The sequence below is a fragment of the Adiantum capillus-veneris genome, chromosome 15, assembly GCF_014529385.1.
Source record: "Adiantum capillus-veneris isolate H3 chromosome 15, ASM1452938v2, whole genome shotgun sequence".
In the NCBI taxonomy this organism is placed as follows: Eukaryota; Viridiplantae; Streptophyta; class Polypodiopsida; order Polypodiales; family Pteridaceae; genus Adiantum; species Adiantum capillus-veneris.
This window is the reverse complement of record NC_140945.1, coordinates 151,936,454-151,953,753: the sequence shown is the minus strand read 5'-3', so window position 1 is coordinate 151,953,753 and position 17,300 is coordinate 151,936,454. Positions and strand designations below refer to the sequence as shown.

The window sequence follows — 17,300 nt, the reverse complement described above, 5'->3', positions numbered from 1 at the left end:
TGAAAAGAAAAGCCGTAGCAGCACATCAGGAGGAGCCACAACAGAAACAAAACAGGTTTGAAAGAGAAAAGAAATCCTATGAACGCAGCCACCAAGCACAAGGCAAGGACCCAGCAAAGTGGGTACCCATTGAATTGAAAGGACCAAGAACACAGAACCATTCTAGGAAATAGGCAAAAGATCCCACTGAGTTACTGGAAAAAATGTATCAGGAGGCGGAAGATTTGAATCTGAAAGAAGCCCAAGAAGAAGAACAAAAAGCTAAAGAGGCGACGGAGCAGCAAAAGCAAGCAGAGGAAGCAACTGCACAAGGAGAAGCACAGCATGATCAAGGTGATATGTCTCCCCGACCTTCTTCACCTCCTTCAGAACAGCATGAGCACCCCATGCCAAGCCCACCACCATCCCCAGCAGATAAAACCACAGAAATTGGACCTACAAAAGAGACGGAGCCTGAACAAAGAGAAGCAGCTGAATCTACACAACAGACAGCTACTACACAAGAGCAACACAAAGAGCAAGAGCCAGAGCAAGAAAGGGCAGCAAGTCCTGCACCAGAGGATACCACAAAGTTTGAACAAACAAGAGAACGGGAGTCCGAGGAAACACCTTCTACCTCTACACAGCAAGAAAAGGCCGAGGCATCCACGAAACCTCAGGATGACAAAGCGGAAAAAGACCAGCCATAGCCTCAAGGGCAAGAACAACTAGCCGCTAGGACGCAGCCGAGAGAGACACAAGAGACTGCTGAGACATCTAGGCAGCTAGCAAGAAAGGAAGAATGGCAATCAAACGATGAGGTAATCTTGCAAGTCAATGATTATGCAAGGCCAATGCAGGACATGACGGAAAGACTCCGATCAGCAGCACTTAGCTGGAGCACAAAGGCTAAAGAACTAGAGATGGCGATTGACGCTCTCCAAGGGGAGTTAGACGACAAATTAAATGTCATCACCAATCTACAAAGGAAAGTGCAGGAATTGAAAGCTAAAGCTGAACAACATCAGCTAGCAAGGGATAAACAGCAAAAGGAGATGGAGGAGCTCGGTGACCTACTTACGAAGTTGTCAGATGCTTGCAAAGCAAAAGATGAACAGTTGACGGAAGTTACCAGCGAACTTCTAACTACAAGCCTGTAGATTCAAAAAATTTAAGTGCAGTTAGATGTAGCGAACGCCTCCCTACAATATTCAGAACAGAGAATAAATGATCAGGCAACTTTCATGTGGCAAATACGAGAAAATCCCGCAGTGGCCTCGATCAAAGGAATAGATGAGGTCTACAAAGCACTAGAGAAAAAGAACAAAGACCTCGAGCTGGAGCTAAAAGTGGAGCAGTCTCAGCGCAGAGACCTGGCCTTAATGCGGGTACAACGAGAAGAAGAGATGCTAAAAGAAATAGCTGAGATTAAAAGAGTCAACCAGCTGTTGAGAGATGGACGGCCAGAAACTCAAGAAGAGGCGGAAACTTCAGAACAGCCATAGATAGATGTCCCCTCAGTTTCTTTCGTTGAGATGGAGACATAGCCAGCATAAGGCTAGGTGTCAAGGATGAATTCCAGGTACAAATAACAGAATTTGATACAATACCAATGGTCCAACTGTCAAAAGCTAAGGAAGATGCACTGAAAGAAAAGATTACACAAGAGGTGGATGAGCAGTGGAAAGCAACGATGGATTGGGAGTTGAGAGTTCTTCACTCCGTCAACATTACACAACTCACTCCCAATCAAATCAATGCCCAATGGCATCAGCAATCCTTGCCATATCCTTTGATACAGGGGGAGTTGCTCCAAGTCAAAGAGAGGCTTTACAAAGACATGCAAGAAGAAGGTGCAGATCAAGACTACCCAAAGTGGAGGCTGAGTTGGTTGAACAAGAATCCAAGGTATTTGATTCTGTTCACAAGGGCACCTGCGGCACTTCAGAAAGATCCCACTTCTGTTATGTACCAAGAGTAAGGACCTAGCAAGCACATGAGGCATTAACAAAGAAGCATCCAACCTGGCTAAACTACCCAAGATTTCCTTCTCCAGAATAGGGACCGTCGACTGAAGAATACATGGTGAAAACCCTAATGGGCGCCATGTCCTTCTTCAAAAGTCTACCGGATCTATCATGTGCAATGCTATATAAAATCTGCCGAATGCTGCTCATCGCATCAAAGTTTTCCATGAGCCAGAGCAAGCAGACGCCCCGTGGATGTCATTTATGTTATGCACTATGCATCAAACAGTTATCTCGTGTTTGGCTTGGGCATCTATTTAGCTAAGTATATCAAGCCAAAACAAATCACCAAGGCTAGATTGTGTAGGAGGTACCAATCCCTCCTATTTTTTGAAAAAAAACTCAAAAAAACAAAAACCGTATCAACAAGTGTAATGACACCATGCCTTGTGTGTAATGACCACAACTATATTCAGTCTGCTCAGCCACAACGTTCGCCAGCAAGCGTTATCAAAAAAACCCCCACCTTAGTATGCAGTACAACTCAAACCATAGTATGCAATTCAACACTCCAAAAGCGATATGATCAATGTGCTAGCATCCCAACAATAACCAGATATCAAATGCAACAAAGGCTCATCAGACTAGGTCGTTTTTTATACAATGACTCCAATTCACCTTTACCCCAAAAAATTTCAGCGCCCAAACTCTATTGTACAACCCGAAGACATAAGGGGTAAATTATACTTGCACCCCCTCTCTTCTTTCTCACTGTATCACACTAGCCAGTAAGTAGATGAATCCCCGGTGCATCCTACCCTTCAATGGCATCAGCGTCTCAAACCATAGTTTGCAGCCTAAAATGGTGAGTCAGTAGAAAAACGAGCCATACTTTGGCCTTAGAAACTTTACCAAGCTTACATGTGAAGTGGGACCCAGTGTCAAGTATCTTTATTCATCCAAAGATGGCCACAATCTCAATTTTTACAGAGTACATGTCCCACCCAAGCATAAAACAAAATAAGGTGTAGTAAACAATTAAAATCTGGCAGTTGATCATCATATAAGTACCTATTGGGCACTTAACGTGCGCCTCCCCCTTTTTTTACAGTTTCTAAGTTAGTCCATAGCTATGTTTAAGTTTGCCAGTGGCAAGGGTTTAACCCTCCAATCCTCATTCATCTGCTCAGGCCAAGTGACTTTTATGCCCAAAGTCAAAACAAATCAAAAAAATGTCTATCGACCACTGTTTTTTTACCTGCATCTTCTGAAAAAACCAGAGAAAGCACGTAAGTTAATGGACTAGTTTGTTTTAATGCTCATGGCTGCTAAGTCTCAAGCCACACCATCTCTCTTAATTTAGTTTAGAAAATTTTCCGGCAAACCATATAAAACCAGAACGTTTGGTGCAAAAAAACCAGTAAAAAAATACTTTTACAGAATGCAAACTTGAGAAGCACCATCTTTTTCTCACAAGCTCCATGGTTAGACAGTAGGCAAGCTTCCAGGAAAAGCCCTCAAATCTCTCTTTACTCCAACACAAACACCACGCAAAGAGACTAAGTGAGGGGCTCATGGCCATCCTCACCTTTATATAGTGCTTCATGATGATGCAGACCTGCATATTTGAATTGTGCTCAGTTTCCAAAGCGTCTAGCTACAAACGGCAGCCGCAAATGGCCCCATAGGGGATTGAGTGGGAGAGAAGAGAGAAAGAACATCATCATGCAGCGTGCAGGTGCACAGAGCTCATGTGGCAGTAAGGTCGTGAGGTAGATACTGTAAGCGACAAGCGTGAACTACTTGATATGCACAAAGTCATTTAACTCAGTATCCAGAAATGCCCGCCATTTACCATTATTTTGGGGTAGTGTCCCATACTTCATGCACCTTCGAGAGGCTAAAAATTTATCAAACTGATGCTTGAGGGGCCAGTCCCAAAAGGAGGGGGCGGGAGGGGAGGGGGGGGGGGGGGGGGGGGGGAAACAAAATTGTATTGAGGGGTTGTGGGGGCAAAAATAAATTAAAAAATCCTAAACCAAACCTGGTAAAGATTCGGCTTTTGTACTAGGTTAAATACTAGTTGTATAAGTACTTAGGGTGTGTGTGTGTGTGTGTGTGTGTGTGAGAGAGAGAGAGAGAGAGAGAGAGAGAGAGAGAGAGAGAGAGAGAGAGAGAGAGAGAAGGGGAGGGGATCTCTCAAATTCATTTCAAAGCAACAATTAAAATTGAAGGGAAAATTACAAAAATACCCCTCAAATTTGTGGAAATTCCCAAAATACCCCAGTAATCTTCAAAACTCCCAAAATACCGTACCCTTGTGTTATTTCTCACAAGTAATTGCTCCAATTTTTCCAAAGATAATATACAAAAGCATAAACACATACTTACAAAGTTGCCAATCAAAGATAATCATCCACATACCAAAAAACGGTAGCATTTGAGTGTGTTGGTATGGAGCTATTTCATCACCATCGAGAATCCGCGTTCTGACATACTCAATCTGTTGAGTAGAGTGCTTTGTATAGAAATTTGTGAAAGATTGTCGTTTCTTCCACGTTTTTTGTTATCGTGAGGGGTAGATAGGGTATTTTGGAAAATTTCAAGGATATATTGGAAATTTTAGTCCATTTTGGAAAATTACAGGAATATTTTAGGAATTTCCACAAATTTGAAGGCCATCGAGGGGTTTCTACATGTTTTGAAGGGGGGGCTTCCGTTCATCACCTTTCTCATGCGCTGCGTTTCCATGTGTAATCGGGCCAGCAATCGGAGCTTGAAATCTCTGGCTGTTAAATTCGTTGCCACTCTGAAGGCTTGCTCTAAAAACAAGGATCTACAAAGAGGATGCTCTGTCCATCATGATATTCTGGCAACAGGGTTGCTTGAAGCAAATCCTTACGTCGCAAGCAGCTTAGTCAGTATGTATGCCAACTGTGGTGCACTTGGAAAAGCACAAGAAGTGCTTTACAAGCTTCCTGTTCGAAATGTTGTGTCTTGGTCTGCATTGATCGCAGGCTACGCTCGTAGGGGCCAAGCAAAGGAAGCTCTTACTTGTTTTGAGAGAATGCAAGATGAGGGCCTTGCACCTGACACAGTTACCTTTATTTGCATGTTGAAAGCATGCGCCAGCCTAAAAGCAGCTCACAAGGGCAAGCAAATTCATGATGAGATTGTTCGACAAGGTTTATTGCGACAAGATCTCGTACTTGGCACTGCTTTGGTTGACATGTACGCCAAGTGTGGGGCACTCCCAAAAGCAAAGCAGGTGCTAGAAGAATTGCCTGTCAGAGATGCCGTTGCTTGGTCTGCACTCATTGCTGGATATGCTCAACATGGGCAAGGTCAGGAATCGCTACATGCATTTGAATCTATGAAATAGGAGGGCTTCTTTCCAGATGCGGTTACCTTTATTTCCCTCTTGAAGGCTTGTGGCAGCATTAAAGCAGCTGACAAAGGCAAGGAAATTCATGACTCAATTGTTAGGAAAGGCTTGTTGACAAAAGACGTCGTTCTTGGAAGTGCTTTGGTGGACATGTATGTCAAGTGTGGTGAGGTTGCAAAAGCATATAATGTGCTGATTGAGCTTCCTCGACGGAATGCAGTATCTTGGAATGCACTTATTGTAGGATATACCCAGGGGGGACAGGGCAAGGAAGCTCTGAAATGCTTTGACCGCATGCAACATGAGGGGCTCTCTCCTAGTGCTGTTACATATGCATGCATCTTGAAGGCCTGTGGCAGCATAGGAGCAATCGATAGGGGCAAGCAGATTCATGAAAAGATTGAGAGCTTGGGTTTGCTACAAAAGGATGTTGTGCTTGGAAATGCTTTGGTGTACATGTATGCTAAATGTGGAGAGCTTGTAAAGGCGAGGGAAATTATTGATAATCTTCCCACTCGCGATGTAGTCTCATGGTCTGCACTGATCGCAGGATATGGTCAACACGGGCAAGGCAAGGAAGCATTGAGCTGTTTTGAGAAGATGCAGCATGAAGGCCGTAGACCTGATGCTGTTACTTTTTCTTGCGTGTTAAAGGCGTGTGGTAGCACAGGAGCAATTGCCAAGGGTAAGCAAATTCATGATGAGATTCTCAATCAAGGGTTGTTGGAAGAAACAGAGGTGCTTGGTACTGCTTTAGTGGATATGTATGCAAAATGTGGGGAGCTTGCAAAAGCAGAGGAGGCGTTAAGCAAGCTTCCTGTTCAGGATGTATTTTCCTGGAATGCACTGATTGCTGGTTATGCTCAGCAAGGGCTGGGTGAGGAAACATTGACATGTTTTGAACGGATGCAACAGGTCGGTCCAGCCCCAGATGCAGTCACTTTTGCGTCTGTGCTTAATGCATGCAGTCACTCTGGTTTAGTGGAAGTGGGGCAAATGTACTATGCTGATATGTCTAGAAGATATGGCATAACGCCAGGCATAGAGCACCACTCTTGCATGGTTGATCTGTTAGGCCGTGCAGGGCACTTTGATAAGGCGCTTGCAATGATTAAGCAGATGGAATCTTCTAGCCATCCACCATTATGGTCTGCTTTGTTGGGAGCTTGTCGAAAATGGGATAACGTCGAGGTAGGGAGATGGGCTTTTGATAATGCTATTCGAGTGGACAAACATGATGCTGCATTTTATGTCTGCATGGCAAACATTTATTTATCTGCTGGCATGCATGAAGATGCCAAAAAGATGGAAGCCATGCGATGGAGAGTTAACTCTCCACAGTAAGGTGCCAGGATGATGTTGCTGGTTAATTTTCTGTAGATGAAACTCTTCATTCCTTGTTGTTGGGGAATACAACGCATCAATAGATTGAAGCTATTGATGCTGAGCTACAGGCTCTAGCCCTTGGGATGTCAGAGAAAGGCTCTTTGCCTCATTTAGAATGGGTGTCGCAATAATTCTCTGGATGCTAAAAGGGATGTACTCTGCAGCCACAGCAAGTAGCTGGCCATTGCTGGATTCTTGTGGAGGTACTCAATGGCCAGCTAGATGGCCATTATCAAAACAATTGACATGTGAAACTCTCGCACTATTTCAACCGTGATGCATTTGACTTTGGAACTGGACCGACAGGTTCCCTAGCACTAAACTACATCTTTGTGTTGCCGAATGGCCCATCTAATGGACTTGTCTGGGCATGCATTTCTTGCAAACAAGCTGGGCATGCATTTCTTGTCTGGGCATGCATTTCTTGCACGTCCGTCCATGTGAGAGAAATTGTCCCAAACCACCGAACTTCATTGTAAGTGGTCTCTATTTCGATGTATCCTTTCTACAAGAGTACCTATGGGTAACTTTTCTTTTGCCCCCATTCTTATGCATAAAGCTGCGGACTCTTGTCCTCTTTCCATCCCATAACCCGTACATACAAAGTCCTCATTTTCCTTCTCTTCGCCTCCGTGATACTAGGACAAGAAGGTGAGGGGCTAGCTTTCATTGATTTTAAAAAGGATTTTAAAAAGGTTCACCGCTCTCAGTGATCTAGGTGACAACTTACTTTCTCTCACTTCCCTGCACTTTGCTTTCAGTGGTCTATGGTGCACAGGACAATAAGCTGAAAATAAATAGAACTTGGCAGAGAGATAGAAGGGAGAAGATCGACACGGTGTTGAGGACCAAAAGATTGGCTCGTCCCTCATCTCCACCCCCTACCCCATTGGGGAGAATTTTTTTACAAGCACAAGAATCGAAGTAAACCCCTCCATTCTATACCTCATACTCAATGGTCGTTTCCTTCTCGTTCAAAAACCTGAGGGGCTAGCTCTCAACTCAGATACCTTCTCGTTTGTACTCAAGAGTATAGAAACTATGCAAATTGTTTCAGATTTCGTTTTTGGAATCCTCGAGTGTAGGCCGAAACCTCCTTGCTCCCCTTCTCCAAGATGGAGTCATATATCGCTTTTTGTTTTGCATGGTAGGTCCTTTGTTCTATCCTTCTGGGAGTTCCAGTAGAGTGTCGGTCTTGAATGATAGCTCACTCCATCATTGTTTGAAGGGTATCATGGGATACACCTTCATGCTCTTCGGAAGTTGTGGTTGTAGGCCTGCTTTGAACTTTCACATATTTTCCTTGTCAGAAATCTTCATAAAAGGAGTGACTTTCAAAAGAACTGACAAATACTTGTCGACATAAACTGTGGCTTTCTCGTGTTCCTTCTGGGCGAGCTAGCCGCATTCCTTCTGGATATCCTTGTTGAAGTCAGGCAGAAGGAACTGCTCATAACATTCAGCTTTGAACTGAGTCCATGTTCTAGCTAAGTACCTTCCAAAGTCTTGGCCAACCACCAATTGCTTGCTGTCTCCTTGCGATACATACCAACATGGCGCAACTTGGACTTTTCGGTGAAGTTTCTGTTGGCAAAAGCAACTTCAAATTGTCTGATAAAAGACGGTGGCTTGGAGTTATCTCTCCGTTCGGTGTAACTATCAAAATTGACGTGCTTGTCACTGGATTTGAAAACTAACATCCTGTAGTGATGCTTGCGGTTGTTCTTCTTGAACTTGGGCTTCTCTTTACAATTATGTAAAGTAGTAGTAGGCGCTTTCCTCTAAGAAGAGGGTTTAGATATTGTATGAGAAGTAGAGGTAGTATAATAAAGAGAGTATGACGGCGAAGAGATGGAGACATCTTTACTTTCATTCAACAGAGAAGGTTATTTTTCTTGGCCTTTGCCCTTGGTAGGCTAATTGTTCTGATTCGGAGATCCCTTGTGCACTGTGGCATCTCTTTTCACATTTTCCTCCTAAGTTTATTGCCACCAACAGTGTTTTCCTGACGCCCATCAACGTCTATTTCTCCCAGTTTCTTGAGTCCATCCAAAACCTTCTGGACATTTGGCAGAGTAAGGAACTACGAAGATTTTGCGAGTTGAACTCATACTTGTTGAAGTTCTTCTTCAGCGATTCTCCCTCGACTCGTCATGCTTCTTCCCGTTCCTTCTCAAAATCGCTTTCCTTTGCACAAAAAGAGAGGCCACCGGGCTTTGATACCACTGTCACAAACGGGAGTGCACAAAAACAATAGAGAGAGAATAAGCAAGGAGAAGATTGACACAGTATTGGGAACCCGAAAATGGGTTGCCCCCCCCCCCCACCTAATGAGAATCTTTATTACGGGGAGAATCTTTTTACAGGCACAAGAATTAGAGTAAACCCCTCCGTTCTAGATCTCAAACTCAATGGTTGTTTCCTTCCTCTTCTGCGACCTAGAAGGCTAGCTCTCAACGCAGATACCTTTGGCTTGCACTCAATGCGTAAAAACTCTACAAACGGTCTCGGATTTCGTTGTCGGATCCCCAAGCGTAGGCCAAAGCCTCCTTGCTCCCTTTCTCCGAGATAGAGTACTTGCAAAAACACAAAGACAATAGCGAAGAATCCTAGATCTTTTGCAGAACCATCACATGTTGCTCCTTTCACAAAAAATAACCTATGTACGCAAACTTGTCGCGAGCACTTGCAATTCCATCGTGGCAGAGTCTCCTCTTACTAGAGTTGGCACAATTGCAGTGAGTGGGGGCATCGCTGCTGCTTTTATAGGCCGGAGGGGTGGTAGGAATTGTAGAGGGGGCTAGTGCTTTATCTACCAGCAATAGCAGATGGGGGGATGGCTGAAATAGAAAAAAATGACGCTAGTTCTAGAGAGAGGAGAGAGCTCGCTTCCTAGCTGCTATTTTTAGCCAAATTGGGAGTGGCATCTTTTATGTTGCTTTTTTTATTAAGTGGATAGCCGGTCATTTATGTGACCTATTTCAAAACTCGATAAAAACTTGTGAGCTGAAAACTAATGCTTACACAACACTCCCCAAGCATCCTTGGATGCAATCTCATGCACAATGATGCAATGCAGACATAGAATTCCTCGCAAGAAAGCATCTACTTTCCCAAAAAGCACTAAAAAACATGCTCCTTCTATTCAAAGCTTCTCAGAACCCATCTTTATTCATGTGCTTGCATCTTTACAAATACTTCCTACCCAGCTTGGATTTCCTCCTCATACCAATAGAATATTCCCTATCCGATGCTCTCGTGTCATGAGTTTAAGGGTTAGGGTTTTTGCGTTGAGATCAATGCGTTTTTTTGGTCCACCCCATGCTCACTTTCCCTAGAAAGGTCCATCCCAATTTCTTGGTCAAAGCCAAGATCCTTTGTGCCATGATCACTTCTCTCTATGTGAGTGGTATTTTCATATGAATTCATCTACATGGTGCGAGGAACATCTATGTGACTTTCAGGTCTTGGACTAACTTGACTGAGTTTTGCAGGCCTGCGGAGAGGCCTAAAGACAAGAGAAACAGAAAAAACCCCAACTTATAAAGTCCTGCCCAGTGACCCAAAGGAAACTAGGGGTCAGGAATTACTAATTTTAACCCCCACCAACTCATGGAGCGTGCACCGAATGGCCTTAAACCCAAAAATCAAAAGCTTGAACTCTGGAGCTAAATTTTGCAAATCGCGCTGACATGCTATGTGGCAATGCTGTACGAATTTCCACGTTTTGTGTTGGCACATTTCAATAGCTTTTGGGCGTGAGATTTTAGATGCGGATGCTTTTGGGATCAAGTGCTTTTGGGGCTCTATGTTTGGGCATCCCTAGTACGTTTATAAGTGCCCAGAGGGACATGCTCCTAGAAAGCATATGGACGCAGAGTCTCAGAGAGAGTTAGACCCTTAGGACTTGTACTTTGCGAAGTGTAATAATAGAGAAATACCAAAAGGGGCGTCTGTCTTTGAGCCAGCATCTCTTGGCTTGAAACTCCATCGTGTCCTGACTACTCTCTCTCTCTCTCTCTCTCTCTCTCTCTCTCTCTCTCTCTCTCTCTCTCTCTCTCACACACACACACACACACACACACACACACACACACACACACACATTTAGGGGCAATCACCCTACATGATATTAAATGAGGACATATGGGAGTTCTCTAGGGATGGAGATGTCATTCTTTTGGAAAATTTAATGCCAGGTTTGACCACTCTCAAAAGAGATTTCTATAATACCTCAAAGGAAAGGTTCAGAGAGTTGGATGTCAATGATATGGGATTAGCCAGGTGTTTGCAAGCTGAGGAGCATATTGGGTTTGGGGGATATCTGACAGATATAGGGACTGCACATCAACTAGACATCTTGAATGTCCTCCACAGATTTTGAGCATCGAGTGGGTTTAGTTGTTTTCGTGGGCTAGCATAATGGATTATGTTCTGGCTCAGCCCAGTTTTATACCCTCTATTCAAGACTTTACAATTGGGCCCGGGCCTATCCGGGTAGCGGTAGACCATGCCCTCCTTTCGTTTACTGTCTCATTCCACTCTAGCATAGCTCGATTGGCAAAGACATCTATGCATACTTGATAAAATTTTACTTTAAGATTGATTATGTCTACATATATGATATATATAGACGCTTATGCACAGAGGGTATTGGGAGACCTCTAGAGGAGCTCACTGTAGGATGCATCAACAAAGGCATACCCACACATTGATCTTGGTCATCGATGATGTTATGGGAGCCCCAAATACTTCTAGGAGTCATCACTCACAGGCAGTCACACAGATTGCTTCTTGGCACATGGTGCGATGGAAGAAGAGGGAATTTCTAGCTTGGTTAGAGCAAGATTTATACCAACTATTTTTGAGCAAGGACTCACGCGAGGCATGGTGACTCTTCCATGGGCATTCTCCCCCACCAGTCGTCACTTCTACGGAGGTATGGGGTCGATATGCATCATCTCTCTACAGAGTCTTGGGGTAGCCACCTCTTCCAGATCTGTCAGAGCCATGCCCACACACATGTGCTTTCTTTACCGCTGAGATGGTAAAGAAGGCCATTGACAGTATGAGGACCAAGAGAGCATATGATCATGATGGCCTAGTAGCAAAGCATTTTATACATGCTAGAGATCTTCTTGTAGAGCTTCTAGCAGTGATGCTCAATTGTGCCATGTGCAAGGGCTTACTTGATACTTGGAGTTTGTCTACTATCGTACCTATCTTCAAGTCAGGGGACCCTATGGAGCTTGAGAGCTACCAAACTATCATGACTAGACACACATTGGCACGGTTGTACGCATCCATCCTTGAGGAGCAGTGAGTAGATGGGCACAGAGAGAGGATGTATGGGCAACAGGACAGGCAAGTTTCAAGAGAGGTTTCTCTACTCTTGATCACATTCTAACACTCAAAGCCATAACTGAGGAGCTCTATTGTTGCTTTGTGTAATTTTGCAAAGCCTTTGATATAGTGCCAAGAGCTAGATTGATGGGCAAGCTGCAGGAGATGGGGGTACCCACATAGTTGATTTAGGGGGTCATGTCTCTATACAAGTCAGTAGTGGGGCATGTACGCATTTTAGAGGGGATTTTTTATTTGGTTCACTCCACTATCAGGGTGAAGCAAGTTTGTCCTCTATCTCCTACACTATTTGGCATGTATGTGGATGAGGTTTCTAACTACATTGAGAGGGATGGTGATAGAGTAGCACAATTGGCAGGGACATGGATCCCATTATTGTTATATACTGATGATATTGTGGAAATTTTTGACTTCCTAGAGGAGATGCAACGCCACTTAGATGCTTTGTACACATTAGCTCTTGATAGTGGATTGTATCTTAACCTCTCGGGAAAACCAAGGTTATGGTGTTTAACACCACACCATAGTGGGTCAGGAGGTTAGCACCCACATTACATACGGCCAGGAGATGGTGGAGTATACATTTATCTCGGGTAGTCTTTAGTGGACCGGTGTTTTCATTGAGGAGAGCAGCAGAGACTAGAGTGACGAGAGCTTATGTAGCCTTGGGAGGATTAGAGAGGATGTGTTCACAGTTTCAATTTCAGGAACCTCGAACAAAGTTGTGGCTTCATCTATGCTTTATGGAGTTCAGATATGGGGACCCTGAGTGGACCGCCATGGCAGATCTGGTACTTGAAGGGTTCACCGTTTAGTACCCTCCTATATAACGTGCGCTCGTGAGGTATTAGAAGAATCCTCTTTTAAGATGTCTAAATTAATAAAATGACCCCTTATTTAAGATTTTTTTTCAAAAATTGAATATAAAAACCCCTTATTTTCATGTATCTTTGTCAAATTGCCTAAATTTTTTGCATTTTAAAACCCCTCCTTTCAAACTCACATTATACTTTAACATGATTACATAGTGCACCCCCCGAGATCTAGTAGCTCTAATGGATGGAGATGTATGGAGAAGCCATTATTCTCTATGATCTCTCGGATGATTCGGGCTAAGGCCTCAATGCCACATGAAATTATTTGAGCCAAGCTAGCTGGTCCCCCCTCTCGTGGTCATGGCACTTACTAGATCAGTATCCTTCATGAACCTCCCTAGAGACAGATACGATTGGCTAGCCCTTGAGTCATCGCGACAGCTAATGCTATGCGGGGATACAGCATGCTAGTCTGGTCACATGACATCATGGTTTCAGTCACATGGTTTCAGCATGGATAGATTGCCTCTGTTGCAATACTCCATGGATGCACCCTCCCTATCTCTCACATGAACAGAGATCACTAGACTCATCTCTCCAAGCTCAAGCTCTCGATTTCCCTCTCCTCTCCACGCTCGTCTAGGAAGCTTGCAGAATTCAATGGCATGTTGCAAACTCACCATCCATCCAATTTGACCTCCACTCAGTAGTTCTCTTCGGCCTCCTTCCCATAGGCTTGGCTCGTGCAACTTCCTCCCCTTTGGAGACCAACCCCAACTTGGGTCCTTGGACCTTGACGCCCTTGTCCAACATGCCTAATCTAGCGCTTCTTGACCAATCTGACTGGCCATCATATTTGCGAACGTCGTCATCGTCTTACATTCTCTTGAGTGGGGTGTCAATGTTGCTTTTATTGGCTCAAGAGGCTGGTAGGAATAGAAAGGGAATGGTGCTTTTCTCCGAACAATAACATGTGGAGAAAGGGCGGCAAGAATAGGGAGAAGCCATTAAATAGAAATTACTCTGAAAATAAGATAAAGCCAATTAGGTCTCCCCAATCTCGAAAAAATAAAAAGTCTTTTATAACATATTAAGTGTGTAAGTGAAGGGTGAGTTTAGGAAATGAAAAGACAGATGCATGCAGGTGGAAAGTCAAAAGCCATATAAAGGTGGAAAGTCAAAAGTCAAAAGACCTTTTGTGTCCATATAAAGAGGTGTTTGATTTCACATTGTGTATTTTTGTTTCTCTTCTCATTTTTTTTTCCTTTAGTGATTTATTCCCTTTAAAGTGTCCTCTCTCTCTCTCTCTCTCTCTCTCTCTCTCTCTCTCTTGCGTGCGTGCATGTACACAAATTTGTATCCATCCTTCTCTCTCTCTCTCTCTCTCTCTCTCTCTCTCTCTCTCTCTCTCTCTCTTGCGTGCGTGTACACAAATTTGTATCCATCCTTCTCATGTCTAGTTGATACTATTGCAAATCTACGTGCTTCGTCATTACCCATTGTTGCTTGCTATAGACTAGCGCATCATTTTTGTTGTTATTAAGGGCATCTTTGAATTAGAAATACCATTTGAATCCATTAGGAATACCTTTTAAAATTTAGCAACATCACTTTGGCTTTTAAACAATTGTCCTCAACTATAGTTCTTGTACATATCCTTCCAAAATCTTGGGATAAGGTGCTACTAAATTCTTCTCATTTATCCATTGAGCATCCACATAAGAATAGTTCCTGAACTTTACCAAATACTTTTGTGCTATCTTTTTGGACTTTAGCGGCTACTCCTAATGATGAATGATCTGCTCTAGTTGGAGTATCTATTATGTTTTCTCAACCTCTGGGAGATACTTAGCAACAGGTTGTTGACTTGGAGGCGGTCCCACATATGGCCAAATTAAACTAACATGGAAAGGACTATAGATCTTCCAATTAGGCAGCAGCTCTAATGAGAATGTAACATCGTTCACTTAGTCAATTATCTTAAATGGTCCATGGTAACGGTTGGAAAGTTTTACCACCTTCCCCTTATGAGTCACTTGTTTCTTTAGTCTCACATTCTCAAGCATGAGTAAGATCAATTGATCGACTCTGAAATATAAATTCCTTATGTGCTTGTCTACAACTCTCTTATGGTTTTCCTGAGAACATAATATGGCTCTCTTGACCTGCCCATAGGCAGTGAGTGTCCATATCTCAAACAAACTCATTTGTTGCAAATATTTTATCCTTAGTTAAAAGGATTAGTGAAAGCAAAGTCTTACCATAAAGAATCTCAATAGGAGCTTTCCTCGTAGAGGAATGTGCACTATTGTTATACGTGTACTTGAAAAGAGGCTAATACTTTCCCAGTCCGACTATCTGTCCGATATATAGGATTTTGTGAGGTCCCCAACCCCAAAAAGATTGGGGCAACTTGATAGATGACCTTCCTTTATTCTCAAGTTCCATTGACGACACCCTACTCCGTTTCCACGAAGTAGAGATACGAGCAACAAAAGAGAAGAAGTCCTCTATCCATCGTGATCGTGGTTGTAAGGGTCATAGACTCATACGCCACAGGCCAAGTCGATAAATCAAGGGATTCTAATGGAAGCTATTTCCTATAACATAGAGATAAAATCCCATTGACATATGTAGAATCAATAAACAACACCTTTTCCCCCACGTTTAAGAGGCACGGCCGCCATTCATAAATGTTGAATATGATATGAGACATAGTCTAAACTAACTAGTAATCTTGTGAAAAGTACCCGACTAATTGGGTCCATAGATTTCAGGGGCACATATAAATGGAACATCTCGACTCTTAGTACAATGAATCTCCAATTTCACTTCTCTTAATAAGAGGGAGTGGAGAGTTTCTTGATAATCGAAACCACCCATCCTTGACTGGCAACCTCAGCCAACCCCCACTTTCTACCCCACACTCACACTTTTTAGCTTGTTTTATAATTACTACCACACTGTTTTACATATACAAACAATGTTCCTTAATTAATTATAGACATAGGTTCTTTTATACAACCCTTCAAACAATACCAAAACAATTCAAACAAATCCTAATGAAGACAGTCCTATATTTCAACAAAAAGAACTTTTCCAATTTCTTATGAGTTTGCAACTACCCGCGGACTTTCTCTGTCTAACCAATAGAGCTTTTGCAAAGGATTTATTCGCTAACCACGAATTGCAAAACCTTCCCATCTCGCTAATTGCGAGGCCTCCCGCTAATTGCGAGGAACAAAAGAAATCCGATAACTTCAGCTTAGTCTCCGCTAACCGTGAAATCATCTTGCTAACCGCAAAGCATCTCGCTACCCACGAGAAACAAAAAAATTCTTCCAACAATTCTTCTCTTTAAATGATTCTTCAAACATGATCAACCAACTCTTCCTATCAACTAGTAACAATATATCAATTTATCAAGCAATAACAATTTAACAAATAGTGAAAATTTAAACAGTTCTTTCACTGATCTATGAAAACATATGCTTGTTTCTTATGATAAAATCACATTTCAAGGAAATCCCTATGCTTAGCTTCCTAAGTCAACATGAATAAAAATACATAATTATAAATTTGTCTTATCGGATTAGCGGCATGTTCGATTACCTCCCGTGTTAAAGGTTGGATGGCTTTAACTTCTTCCACAGTCGATACATACGCTTGAGTTACAATTGGATTAGTTGATGCTTTCTTTTGTACCTTTCTTGGAGGTGGAATGATAGGGGTATGCTTCGAGCTTCAAGTCACTTGTTTTGGATCCATTGTATCGAGGTAGGGAAAAAAGAAAGAGAGAAAGAGAACTCAAGAATCCGAAAGGCAATACGACTATGGTAGAGAGGGAGTTGGAGATGGGGATGGGTTGAAGGTGAGAGGTTGAGGGAGAGAAGGTAACTCCGGTGTTATGGCAAGAGAGCTTTCGCTTCTGAGAACTTCTATATGTGTTCCTTGAAAGTGAGGGAAGAGGGCCCTTTTTATAGGCTCTCAAGAGCCAAAAGCACAATGCTACGAATAGCAAAAAGATAAGTTCGCGCACGCTCGTGGCTCTATAAAAAAATACATTATTTTTTCATTTTTATTTTTGCCTGAAGCATTTCGATACGCGATTTCAATTCTCTAATTTTAGAAGAAGCTTAGCTTCTAAGACAAGAACTTTAAACTTGATTCCCTCCTCTTTCTTTTCTAAAAATACTCCTTCTACTCTTTCTGTTCTAAAAATACTCCTTCTTTCTTGAGGGTCAACTCTTATCTTTAGAAATAGACTTGAGGTTTAAGTTTTCTATATCAACCTGTTGTTTCCAAGTGAATAAAGACCATAAATAATAGTTCAAGAGTCCGATTTTTTATCCGATCGTTCCCTTGGAACACTTTATGGCTTAACAAAATTTGAACCTTAAACAC

The 17,300-nt window shown here is 42.7% G+C and overlaps 2 protein-coding genes across 2 annotated transcripts; both read left to right on the top strand.

The window, feature by feature from the left end:
- Nucleotides 1-4,445: 4,445 nt before the first annotated feature.
- Nucleotides 4,446-7,308, top strand: LOC147441691 (putative pentatricopeptide repeat-containing protein At3g13770, mitochondrial). The gene has a single exon (XM_086483243.1). It carries the CDS (start codon nucleotides 4,681-4,683, stop codon nucleotides 5,326-5,328), a length of 648 nt encoding a protein of 215 aa, XP_086339369.1. The 5' UTR covers nucleotides 4,446-4,680; the 3' UTR covers nucleotides 5,329-7,308.
- LOC147441690 (pentatricopeptide repeat-containing protein At2g13600-like) lies at nucleotides 5,482-7,308 on the top strand. The gene has a single exon (XM_086483242.1). The coding sequence runs from the start codon at nucleotides 5,482-5,484 to the stop codon at nucleotides 6,673-6,675; it is 1,194 nt and encodes a 397-aa protein (XP_086339368.1). The 3' UTR covers nucleotides 6,676-7,308.
- Nucleotides 7,309-17,300: the final 9,992 nt, after the last annotated feature.